Source organism: Ptychodera flava, chromosome 13 (genome assembly GCF_041260155.1).
Source record: "Ptychodera flava strain L36383 chromosome 13, AS_Pfla_20210202, whole genome shotgun sequence".
NCBI classification, from domain to species: Eukaryota; Metazoa; Hemichordata; class Enteropneusta; family Ptychoderidae; genus Ptychodera; species Ptychodera flava.
This window is the reverse complement of record NC_091940.1, coordinates 34,967,139-34,980,158: the sequence shown is the minus strand read 5'-3', so window position 1 is coordinate 34,980,158 and position 13,020 is coordinate 34,967,139. Positions and strand designations below refer to the sequence as shown.

General features: G+C 36.9%; 1 protein-coding gene across 1 annotated transcript; it reads left to right on the top strand.

The window, feature by feature from the left end:
- The first annotated feature begins 706 nt into the window (after positions 1–706).
- Positions 707–4,766, top strand: LOC139148590 (low-density lipoprotein receptor-like). The gene is made up of 6 exons (XM_070720075.1): positions 707–710; positions 1,385–1,537; positions 1,858–1,962; positions 2,823–2,954; positions 4,178–4,285; positions 4,462–4,766. The coding sequence occupies exons 1-6, from the start codon at positions 707–709 to the stop codon at positions 4,764–4,766; spliced, it is 807 nt and encodes a 268-aa protein (XP_070576176.1).
- The last annotated feature ends 8,254 nt before the right edge of the window (positions 4,767–13,020 follow it).

Here is a 13,020-nt window from a genome sequence, read left to right as displayed (position 1 = left end):
AATATGAAACTGAACCCTGATAAAACAAAAGATTTGTTGATCTGCTTTAAGAAGAACAAACCAGACATTCCCCAAATTTTAATAAATGGTACAATCATAGAAAGAGTAAGGGTCCAAAAACTTCTTGGGGTTATGATAAATAATACACTTTCATGGTCTGACCACATTGATTACATCTACAGCAAAGCGTCCAAACGCTTGTACTTTCTCACCCTTCTTAAAAGATCTGGCTTGAGCACCAAACACCTGTTAACATACTATACCTCAATTATACGTCCTGTAGTTGAATATGCATGTCCATTATGGCACAATGGTCTTACATTAGACCAGTCAAATGTTCTTGAATCAATACAAAAGAGAGCACTTAGAATTATATTTCCACAGAAGTCTTATCAAGAATCTGTTCAAACTAGTGTCAACACTCTTCAGCACAGAAGAGACATGTTATGTAAATCTTTCTTTCAGAAAATTTGTACTGATGGTGATAGATTGAACTACTTGATGAACCCTTGTACTACCAGAAGGACTCGCCACTCAAAACAATATGCTACTTTTAGATGCCGCACACAAAGATTTCAAAATAGTTTTATTCCATATGTTCTCAGTAACTATCAGAAATAATTTTTTTTGTCAGCTCGTAGTTTTGGTGTTACCACTTTCTACCTCATCACACATATTTGCAAAGTGTTGCAATTTTTAATTAACCATGAGTAAATGACCAACAAGTGATTTTTTATGCTTATGGTTCGCTAGTTTTACAATTTTTATAATGCTCACATATTTTAACTTTCTTACTCCAGTTTTATAGTGTAGTTTTTTGTGATTTTATGATTTATTTTTTATCATTGTAACAATTCAACCTGTCTGTACTTGTATGGTATTTTGGTTGCAAAGTCTAATAAATAATAATAATAAATAAATAATAATTTAACATTTTAATGTTGGCCCTTATTTTTCATTTATTATTACATATTGGGGTGATACAATAACGAGATTTCATTTTGAAAAGTACGAAATTTATTCTAGTATTGGCGGATTTTCGTTCTTGTGACACCACTGCTGATATCATTTTCTAAATTTGCATTATCGATTATTTATTGGTATAGCTGCTAATTGAATAAATGCTTTAATTTGCACAACTACTTCAACCTCAAATGAGCTGTTTCGTGAACCTTTAGTTTCAAGCATGGCCAAAATCGTTGGTGTTGCTTGTTTGTGCATTTGTACAGTACTATATCTTGTACTCTGTACTCAGTACTTCCTCGCTAAGATAAAGTTCTTTGCAGCAGGGACATTAACATTTCGTTCACGAGCATAACATTTTACCGCACGACGCAACTAATTCTGTACATTAAATATGCATTTGGTGTCTCTTTTACATCAGCTTGTGCCGTGGGGGAGTTTGATTGTGGTATAAGTGGTCTAGACTGCATTAAAAATGCCCACATCTGCGATGGAACACCCAATTGCAACGACGGAAAAGACGAACATCCGTCCATTTGTAGTGATAATTCTACCGCTGCCGTCAACAACACAAGTAAGTGTCCATCCACCTAGCGCTTTCCTTTCGGCTTCAGCACCAAAGTGTGCATATTCGTCAGCAAGTTATTCAGAGACAAAATTCATTTAGCTTCCCTGTTAAATTTTATCCGCGTGTAGAGTATGAATACTGGTACCTGTAGAAAATACAGATTATTGATATTTGGAAAGCAAAGGAATGATTTGAATGATGATTTGACATTAATGAAACGTCTTTCTGTGACTTTGACACAGGCAAGAGTTCAACGTTTTCTCGTCTGATTTCTGTGCCTTTGTTTCGTTTTCGTATCACATTTATCTTCATACGTTTCTGTCCAGACTTGTTTGTTTGTGGAAATGGCAATGCGATCCCCTTATCATACAAGTGTGATGGCTACTCTGACTGTTCAGACGGATCAGATGAAGATGAAAGCACCTGTGAAGGTAAGAAAGTAAGAGAAAGTGACAACCAGAAAATCCAGTAGGTTGATCTATCGATCGCAGAAAATCGATATGATGATATTTTGTGGCAATGTTTGCAAACTTTCCTAATCACGTTAACACGAAAATAGGTCTCAAAAGTGTAGATTAACGAATCAACCAATCAATCAATCGTATGATCGTTTATTATACTGATTAAAAGTGAAAATGTGACATGTTTAACTAAAATGTTAGTACTTTATAAAGTAATGTTTCATGGTTCCTAAACATCTGTCCAACACATTGTCTCAAAGCTATTGTGTACCCACAACCTCTCTTTTACGATATCGTTAAAATTCCAGACAGCAAGGTTATTGCCAAGAGTTGTTTTCGTCACTTGCTGTGTTCGAAATTCAGTATGCATTGAGTTGAACGTGACTAGATAATTACCTTCTATAACACTCAGACGTTCTGTACTAAAAGAATGATCCGTGGATGAGAAAATGTACACGGGGTTTTTGAGTTTCAATGAATTAAGAGACGATATATTTTCGCATGTATCGCTTCGAAAGCTATTTTAACGACAATATAAACTACGAACTTGTGCAACCTGTCGAACAAATATTATTTGTGATTTAATAAGTAGCTCGCTGATGTCTGGCGCTGGCAGCCTGTTATCAATGTATTAATAAAATATATTTATTACTGACATGGTTGGGTTTAATGCATGAGACTAAAAATTAACGTCTGTGGAGAAGAATTAATCAAAGTTCATTAATATCAAAATCTAAGCGACTGTATGAACACAACGTTTGTCATGATGGCTTCAACGGCATTTCACAATATAGTCGTTTACAGGCCTTTGTACTTGATATCTCTTGTAGGTTTGATCTTCACTTGTGCAGACCATTCCTCCAAAATCAATATAGCAAAAAAATGTGACAAGTTCAAAGATTGTACCGATGGATCAGACGAAGCTGAATGTGGAGACGACACTATGTTCAACTTAACAACAGGTTGTTAAAATTCCATCTTTGACGATAAAATTTTCATTTTTTACTACCCTTTATAAAAGAAAGTCATGATACGCACATCTTATCGACGCACTCGCAACATCAAACACACACAAATGCAGACACCGAGAGAGAAAATTACTCATATTCTAAGTTGTGCAAGTAATCATAATAATGGCTGTTAAACGAACCTGTGTGATAATTTATTTACTTTAACTTGTACCTTATTGTTCTTAAAGAAGTTTCTTCAGTTTATTTTAGGTTACCCCTTCCCATCTGGGTTGTCTGTATTGTCGCCGATTTTTTTTTGCCTAAGTTGTTCTCTTTGTCATGCCATTTTTGAACTTTCATAATGCCGCTTTTAATGATTTCTGAATCAATAAATAGATAAACGAATAAATAAATATACATTTATTTACACCTTACATGAACGTAAAATATATCTGTCAGTCGTATGTATAAATTAACGAGTAACATCAAACGACTGCATCTGATTGTCTCGGCACTGCAGATTTTTCAGGCTTGAAAAGATGACTCATGTAGGGTTGAACCATCATCCCTCGAATTCAGGTCGGATGCTTTACCAACTAAGCTGACAAATCGGTTCACGTTGATTTCACGTGCACTGTCCTTTTTGCCCTTTACTTCCCTTTAGGAGATCTAATATTTAGGCAAAGAAAAATAAAAAGTTTGTTTCTCATTCTCGCGCGCGTCAATTCAGACCTACCGTGTCAAACTTTTTTGTGCTCATGAAGAAATACAATGGAAAAACCCACAAAAATACACAACGATAGTGCATAACACAGTGCTGTATAAAAAGATCTGTAAACAAAATAACTGACACTAACATTCCATGCAGAACAGTACACACATATGTCACTGTTATATTAAGCGGTCAAAACTGTGCATTTCTGCACTAAAACTTGAACACAGAACAGTTCCTATACAAATACACTGAAGCAAAACTGCTGTGCATTTATCTCTGCGGGCACTCCAATGATGTTTTCATGTTTTATTTGCGCGTTCTTGTTGGTTGATGAATAAAAAAAAATCGAGAAGAAAAAAAGCCGCGTCATTTTTGCGATATGTCTTGGATGAAAGACAAACTTTTAATTATATATATATATATATATATATATATATATATATATATATATATATATATATATATATATATATATATATATATATATATATATATTATATAATGTATATCTTTCTAACAGGTACTTATTTCCGGTGCACAAAGAGTGGGGTTTGGATTCACTGGAGTCAATATTGTAATAAAGTCGTTGACTGCGAAGATGCAAGTGACGAAACCAATTGCCAGAAAGGTAACATTTCCTTTTCTCGACTGGAGTTTATTGACGTTAAGAGGCCAGAAGGTGCATTTGTTGTTAGTATGGCGTGGAATATTGGTAGTAAATGAACGGTTAATTGACGTTGTGCTGACTCATTGTTCTGTTCTTTGTGTATAGTACATGTATTAATGAAGTTTTTCTGTCGGCAGGTCGAAATGCCTCTCACACCCCAACTTTCGAAGAAATATTAAAATTCTACCCCAGCCTGAAGGAGGAGTACTCTCTTTTCGAGGACTTTATGGAAGAGTACTATGACGACCACATGTTTGGCAGAGTTAGTCGGGAAGATCCCCCTGACTGGTATGGTTTCATAGCCTACAGCAAGACCGCTGATTACAGTGACCTGGAAAATGTTCTGAAACTTACTAAAGACGAAGTCAAGACACTCGGTCATCAAAAAGAGGATTTCATTCTTGATTGTACCTTTGATGAAGCTAGCTGCAGCGCACGGTAAATGCACAATTTGTAATATATAAATGTTATATGACAAGCGGTTTATTGTTCATTTAAAAGTTGGTGGACGGCCTACCTGCTGAGCTTCCGACTCCCTGACTCTCAAATCCAAAAATTGCACAACAAAGCCTATTTCTAACTTTTAATGCTCAGGAATAGTTAATCAAAACATCACATTTTGCATATTACGTTAAAACCCATATGTTAAACAAGTCTTTACCACAGACATATAGAAAGACATACTAGCAATGCGGCACGCCGTTTGTTTATGGTCGTCTCGATTAACTATGGCCTTTTCATATTAAAATGAGCTTCACAGGTGTTAGACTTTTCGAAGACTTCGTTCGTGGTTAATAATTGCACGAGATTTTGCGAAAAGTAGGACAAGATGGCATCGTGCTGCCTGTCGCGTAGGAACCATACTTACTTTCTGTGCTCTCAGGGCAGAAAAACTGCTTCACGCCAATCAAAACATAACACGCCAGCAGTTTCATAAACACTTCCTCCCATGACGAACTTGTAAAAGACGATATGACTGACCGCAAATCATTGAGTAAAATCTGACAGTATCGATAAAAGACTTTCAAATTTGGTTCAAGCACACTCATTATATATTCATTAAAATGTGAGAGAAATTTTTAAATTGGTAAAACTAACCTACCCAAGGCTAAAAACTTTCCCGTTTTTGCCAGCTCGCCAATAACGCTAAGCACCACAGGACAACACTAAAACGAACTTTGCCGAACATATTTTTACTTAAAAATTGGCGAAAATCCGGAAACTACCGAAGGGTGCAGGGTCGGTACCCTCCGGAAAAGAGAGTCGAGAGCTGCCGGAGGCGAGGCGTACTTTGATGGGTTACGTAACGGCTTCACACCTTGAACAATACCCGTTGCTAGTATGTCTTTCTATTTGTCTCTGTCTGTACTAACTGCATGTTATAGTTTTCATACAAACCAATATGTAAAAATCTCAGAGCCAAAGATTTATGGGGGTTGAATCATGCATTGTGTTTACCTCAAATGCAATAAACCCTATTCCGAACAAGACGTAAAGTTTTATTACATGTTTGATAAATTCAATATTAAAGACAACGTAACGTCACACTTTTATCTAAATGTTATTACATTCTATCAGTACTTTCAGGCAACACACTTCTTTATAATCTGTTGCGCGACCCAAACACACTGTGAAATTTATCGGCAACGCAGCGAGGTTGGTCCAAAGCTTGTAAAAACATAAACAGAAGTAGGAAGTGACATTTAATTAAACATTCTATCGATCAAAAATCAAAATATTTTCAGCAATTTGTAAATCAAAGATGGAAATATTGGTAGCGTTTGTTTTTTGGTTTTTGGTTGGGAAAGATCTATGTGCAAATCACCTGATTTCGTGGCTTCCTTTTTGTATTCCGTTTTCAATATTTTAGAGATTATAACTCCGTTCTCGTTGGGTCTCATTGTCTCAATGTTCACATTTCATTCTTGAAATACTATTCGAAGTCACTGTTTTCCTATATAAATATTGAATATCGAGAAATATTGAAAAAAAGTGAGGTGGTGCTGTGCAACGCCGCCTTGAAAGGAATTTCGTTTGCAGTGAATTCGACAGTCCGAATGAATGTTGACGCCCTCAACCTAAACCCTGTTTCATTAAATGGTACAGCACTAATACTTCCATCCAACCTTTATTGATTTAACTTGTTTGCCTTTAAAGTGATTTTATCACGTATCAAGATGATGAGTACGGGAACTGCTTTGGGTTCAATCACTTGCAAGGCAATAATACAGTCATCTATACGACAAAGTCAGGATCCGAATATGGTAAGATGCTTCTTTACTTTTTCTCCACCATGCCTTGCCAAAAAAGCTACATCATTTTACCGTTCTTAATTTTCAGAAAACCTACTTTACTCTAACTTCCCTAGGAAATATATAGCTGCCAATCCTGTGATCGGGAACCGCTGAACACAATTTGGTGAGATTTGCTACAAATGTTGATCACAATAGGATATATCAGCCGTGACAAATATAGACGGGTGGCATGATTTGCACATTTAGCGAACTTTAATAATTAGGGATATATATCTGGATTGATTTGACTAAATTGACGAAAATTGCTATATACATTATAGATACAACATTATTGTATTAGCAAAATACACTTTTACATTTTCATGTCAACTAATCGATAATTTGCATTTTTAATGAACATTCAAAATTAGGCACATTAAACTGGAATGGCTTGAGCAAAGCTTTTGAAAGTTGTTATGTCGGCTGATGGTAATTCGTATATTTAATGAATTCTTCAAAATTAGTGAAAGGATGATAAATGCATTTTCGCGTCGGCTAATTTATAATTTGCATATTTAATGAGCTTTCACTGTTTGGCATGTAAGTTTGAAAGGCTTGTCTGAAGGCGATTACACTTGCTATGTAAAATGATAATACAATGACAGCAGTCAAAGAAATTTAGTATTTCATTTCAGCTAATTACATATTTGTATACTTAATGATTTTCGGAGTAAATCTACGGTGGATATTGTTCACAATATCGATGTTGATCATACCATTTTCAATGAAGTTGCAACTTGGGGAAAATTTAAATTTAGAGACAAATGCGATATATACTGAAACACGGAAGCATTTTAAGTTCTTACTAGTTGCTCTAGCTTGGCATAAGCAAATATAGCAAATGAAAGTATGCACACTCTCGAAACACACAGACGCTTCTTGAATCAAAACGGAAGTTCTGAGCGCAGAAACACTGCGAAGAAGATAATGAAAACAATATCAAAATTACAGATATTAAAGGTTTGCCCCGGCTACGACGATCAAAAACGGAAAAGCACTTTTACTTCTCCATGATGAGTACAAATTTCTGAAGCGAACCTGAAGTAAGAATTGATCAAGTATAATAATGACGCTTTACAACAAACATAGCCTTAATCATTGCTCAGATGAGATGTGATGTGATAATGCTCTCAACAATTATTTTTCTAGCATTCCTAAAAAACTCGACGTTTCTGTCGATGACAATCCCGACTTTTTTTTCTTGACGGAGTATCTCGATGAGAAACTTGACGGATCTTCACTCGCAATTCCTACTCTTTCTGTTGACTTTGTAAAGAAAGCTTTATCAGATTGTAAATCTACGGGCACCGATAATGTAAGCGCAAAACTACTGCGCATAGGTGCTTCGGTAATTTCAGATTCGTTGACAAAGGTGTTAAATTTAAGTATTGACAGTGCAGTCGTCCCTGATATTTTAAAATGTGCAAGAGTTGTTCCTATTTATCAAGGTTCTGGTTGTGTCACCGAAATGTCCAACTATAGACCGATTTCAATTTTACCTGCTATTTCTAAAGTTATTGAAAGACATGCACATTGTAGCTTTTATGAGTTTTTGTCTAGTAAGGATTTACTTCATAAGACACAATCTGGATTTAGAAGACACCATTCCTGTCAAACAGCTTTATTAAGAATGTGTGATGCATTGCTAGAAAATATTGACAATGGTCAAATTTCTGGTATTCTATTTTTGGATTTGTCAAAAGCATTTGATCTAGTTAATCACCAAACCCTTCTTAAAAGTTATCTTTATATGGACTAGAAATTAATGGGTTAAACTGGTTTAAATCGTTTTAATCAAATCGTTCTCAAGTAGTTACTTACATGGGTAAAATTTCTAATATTCAAAAGGTGACTGTAGGTGTGCCTCAGGGATCATTGTTGGGACCACTACTATTTACTATTTTTATCAATGATTTACCATTCACTTTGCATAATTCACAACTTGATATGTACGCTGATGACCAGACCCTTCTTACCTCTGGTATTTCTGTTCCGCATGTTAATGAATCCCTTCAAAATGATATACTGTCGTCAAATAACTGGATACGTAGTAATGGAATGATCATAAATGAGGGCAAAACGAAAGCCATGTTAGTCGGATCTCGTCAAAAAATAAAAGACGCTAATATTTCTGGTGAACAATTAGACATCTCTATTAATGACGACCAAATTTCATGTGTCTCCTCTGAAAGGATACTAGGACTAACATTAGACAGTTTTATTTCTTGGGACAAACATATTGATAATTTGTGTCTCACTTTGAGTCGGAGAGTTAGACTACTTAGGCGCCTGTGTAATTGTATTCCTTTGCACCTTAGAAAAGTTTTATATTACGGTTTGATTCAATCTGCCATTGATTATTGCTCTATTGTTTGGGGAAATACGACTTCTAAAAATACAGATAAGGTTTATAAAATGCAGAAGCGTGCCTTAAGAGTGATACTTAATGCTGATATACCCCAACTGAAGTACTTTTTGAAAGGTTCAATGTGCTATCTGTTAGACAACGTATTTTTTACTTTACTTGTATCATGGTGTACAAATGTTTCAGCAATACTACTCCAAGTTATCTTATCGAAAAATTGTTACGCTGAATGACGTTCATGCTTATCAAACACGAGGAGCCTCAACTTGTAAATTATTACTGCCTAAATTTCGTACTGAAACGGGTCAAAGGACTTTTACCATGCGTGCAGCTCGAGCTTGGAATTCTCTGCCTGATGTGGTTAGATGCAGTACGAACATGAATAATTTCAAATCCCAGTTGAACTCTTACATCAGAGACAATGTAAGCAGATAGACTTTTCGCATTTTAGCAGTTTTTTATGTATGTTTCTATCTGTAGTCGCTGCTCTTACATTTTACTTGTACTGATTTTATTTTTTATTTGATTTTTTATAGTTATTTTCACGTTTAAAACTTGAATATTTTATTCTTTATGTCGGACCCCATGGTAGATTACAACCTTATATGAGTCTTTACCCCTGTTTGAGTATGTGAATGGGAAATCCTTTAATGTGAAATAAATAAATAAATAAATAAATAAATAGATGTATGTCGCATATGACCGAACAGTGTACAATTTAAAACTCCATTATCTGTAGTTTTTTATATTTTTGCCGTAATTTCGGTCTGTTTAGGATCTGCAATTTTTGTTCGTAATCCAAAATCATGTCGAAATCCCTGTAATAATACAACATATTTTAGACAATGCATCCTGTCAGCAAGCCTGGTACTTCTACGTTACAAAGATTTGTTATCGAACAAAATTAAACGAGAAAATATCAAGAATTACAGTTATCACCTCTTTAAATCAAGAGGTTCCCTACGGCACACACTTTGGATACTATCACTGATTGAACTGTGAATCATTGTTAATTTTGTGAATGTCATTCTTGTCTACCATCACTTACACTCTTATTTGCGTACTTGAACGATCGTGATTGGATGAATGGATTTTATACGTTGATTGTTGCTATCTCTAAAGAAATGCAACAAGGCGTCTCCCATTACATTATCCTTATGGAAAGCCATGCGTGATATATTCTATACACTTATGGTAATTTTTCATGTGTCGCAAACTTTCAATAATTTGAATGGAATAGACGGTCTTTGGTTTTAAAGGCGCCCTTCTCAATCCCAGGTTCTCGCATTAGCAAACGTGTCAACAGCCCATTAACAGCTTGTCATTCTTTTGTTTTCTATTGAATATTTCATCAAGTAAATAATATTTCTATTAGATAAATCTGATAATTGAGTGGGGGTTTTAAGAATATTTTAGCTTCTTATAGAAAAGTGATTTTGATCTCTCTGTCTCTGTTTCTCTCTCTCCCTCCCCCCCTCTCTCTCTCTCTCTCTCTCTCTCTCTCTCTCTCTCTCTCTCTCTCTCTCTCTCTCTCTCTCTCTCTCTCTCTCTCTCTCTCATAGTTTATCCTTTGACCGATATGGCCGTTCATAATTTTCATGTTAAACATATCTTGCATATTATCTCAGGATTATGTGGTGCTTTTTTTTTCAATACTGCAGGTCTGAAGTTAATATTGTACACAGAACAAGATGAATACATCAGCTTATTTGGACGGTACTCCGGAGCGCGTGTTGTAATAAAACCACCTGGCGTACCCGCCATCCCTGCAAGTGAGGGGTTTACAGTCTCACCCGGTACAATTTCATCAGTGGGAATTCGAGAGGTAAGCGGTTGTAATGTCGGGAGTGAAATAAAACACTGGAACCGACTGAGTGTGTTGATATGAACTTGTACTTTATTTGGTGTGCATGGACTCCACCACTTGGCGGGAACAACCCATAATATTTCAATAATTGCTATGGCAACTAGTGGGTGATATCATAGAGGGCGTAGCTTATGATTGACAGTTTTAAACCTAGTTTGAACATTACATCCCCTTCCTTGTAGATACTAAGTCTCTGTTGTACTAAACTGATCTGGTAGCATGATATGGGGATTATTGTTCATTGATCAACAAACATTTATAACAAGTGAACTGAACTATAACTTTCAGGTAACCCAAACTCAGATAAATCGTTATGCAACTGTTAAAGTTCACTGATAAGAGTTCAAAGTGTTCAACAATAGCAACGCAACGGATATCAAACACTGTGGTAACGGTAACAGTCATTTACAAATCGAGTATCTTGCGCGGAGTGCGTCTTCTGGTTGATCTGCGCAAGGTAGGCGCAGACTTCAGTGAGTAATCATCACTGGCTGGTATGCCTTGGGGTTGAGGACTTATTACAGTCTCCTTGTTGTTATCTTTCATACTGTCCGGTTTGGGTACATTTGTTGGTGACGGCGGTGTGTTTGTAAGTTTTGGTTCATACTCACACAGGTTGTCATACGCGTCGTTACTTTGGTAGTTTTGAGGTGTCGACTTATCTAGCTTTTTGTAGAACGATGAGTTTCGCGTGACTGCATGCTCGTCATTCTCAGCTGTGATCATTGTGCCTCTCTTACTTGTAACAGTCATCGGAGTAGGTTCATACGCGGTAGAGCCTTTCGCTTTGTTGAACGGTCGTTTCACGAGTACTTTATCACCTGGTTCGATGTCAGCTGGTTTAACGTTAGACTTGCTGTCGGCACGGATCTTGATTTTCTGTTTCTGCAGCGAGTCATATTTGCGTACGATTTCAGATACTGGGTCGATGTCATTCATCTGCAGAAGCTTGTTGCGTATGATGCGCTTCAAGAACAGTGTCGCGGGTGGTATGCCTGTTGTTGCATGAGGCGTTGTGCGGTAGTTGTGCAGGAAGATTTGCAATTCTTTTCTCCAATTCTTTCCTTCCATTTTCGATGCTTTGAGGCACTTTTTTAGTGTTTTGACGAATCTTTCCACTTCTCCATTGGCTCTGGGCCAGAGAGGGGTAACTTTGCGGTGTTTGAAGCCTAATACACTAGCGAATCTCTCAAATTCTTCGCCGTTGAATGGTGGACCATTGTCAGATTTGGCTGTGCCAGGTAATCCAAAGGTAGCGAACAGGTTATGAAGCTTTGGTATGACACAACGTGCGGCGGTTGAGGTAACTGGTTCCACAAACGGGAAACGTGAATAGTCGTCGATAACTATAAGTAGCGTTTCTCCTTCGGGGTGTGCAAAGTCCATACTGATTTCGTCAAACGGATTGTCCGGTAATACAGACATGTGGAGCGGTTCGCGGATATAGCTTGGAGTAACTATTTGACATGGTAGGCAGGATTTGATTTTGGTTTCAACCATTTTGTCTAGACACGGAAACCAAACTTTCTCCCGCATGAGTGCTTTAGTCTTTACGATACCAAGATGTGCTTCATGTGCGATGTTTACAGTTCGATCTTGCAATGAGGCTGGTATTACTATGCGATTTGATTTCAGTACTATGGCGTCAGTACAGGTGAGCTCATCTTTTACGCGTTCATAACGGGATAGCTCAGATACGGAAACACCATGTGTGGCTTTGTGCCACTGTCCTGATCTGATGGCAGACATTACAGCTTGCAGGGTTGGATCATTCGCAGTTGCGGTTTCGATTTCTTGCAGCGTGATTGCTTTCGGTACTGCGTTTTCTGCTACGTACGATATGTACTCTTCAGTTATGTCGGTAAAGTCAGATTGAACTGGGTGACGTGATGCATAATCTGCTGGGTTGGACTTTCCTGGTTGGTATTCTACAACAAACTTATATTGTTGCAAGTCCATTAGCCATCTTTCGATTCGGGCGGTCGGTTTAGACGTTGGGTTATTGAACAGCGGAACTAAAGGTTTGTGGTCGGTGACAACTGTGAACTCTTTACCGTAGAGATATAGATGAAATCTCTTAATAGACCAATATATTGAAATGCTTCGCGGTCGATTTGCGGATATCTACTCTCAGTAGCAGTAAGCGGATAACTAGCAAAGTATAACGGTG

What these genes read in the sequence shown, in the direction of transcription:
- LOC139148590 (XM_070720075.1), top strand. An exon ending in CGCTGCCGTCAACAACACAA is followed by an intron (nt 1,538 to 1,857) that starts GTAAGTGTCCAT and finishes GTTTCTGTCCAG; the next exon opens with ACTTGTTTGTTTGTGGAAAT. An exon ending in TATGTTCAACTTAACAACAG is followed by an intron (nt 2,955 to 4,177) that starts GTTGTTAAAATT and finishes TCTTTCTAACAG; the next exon opens with GTACTTATTTCCGGTGCACA.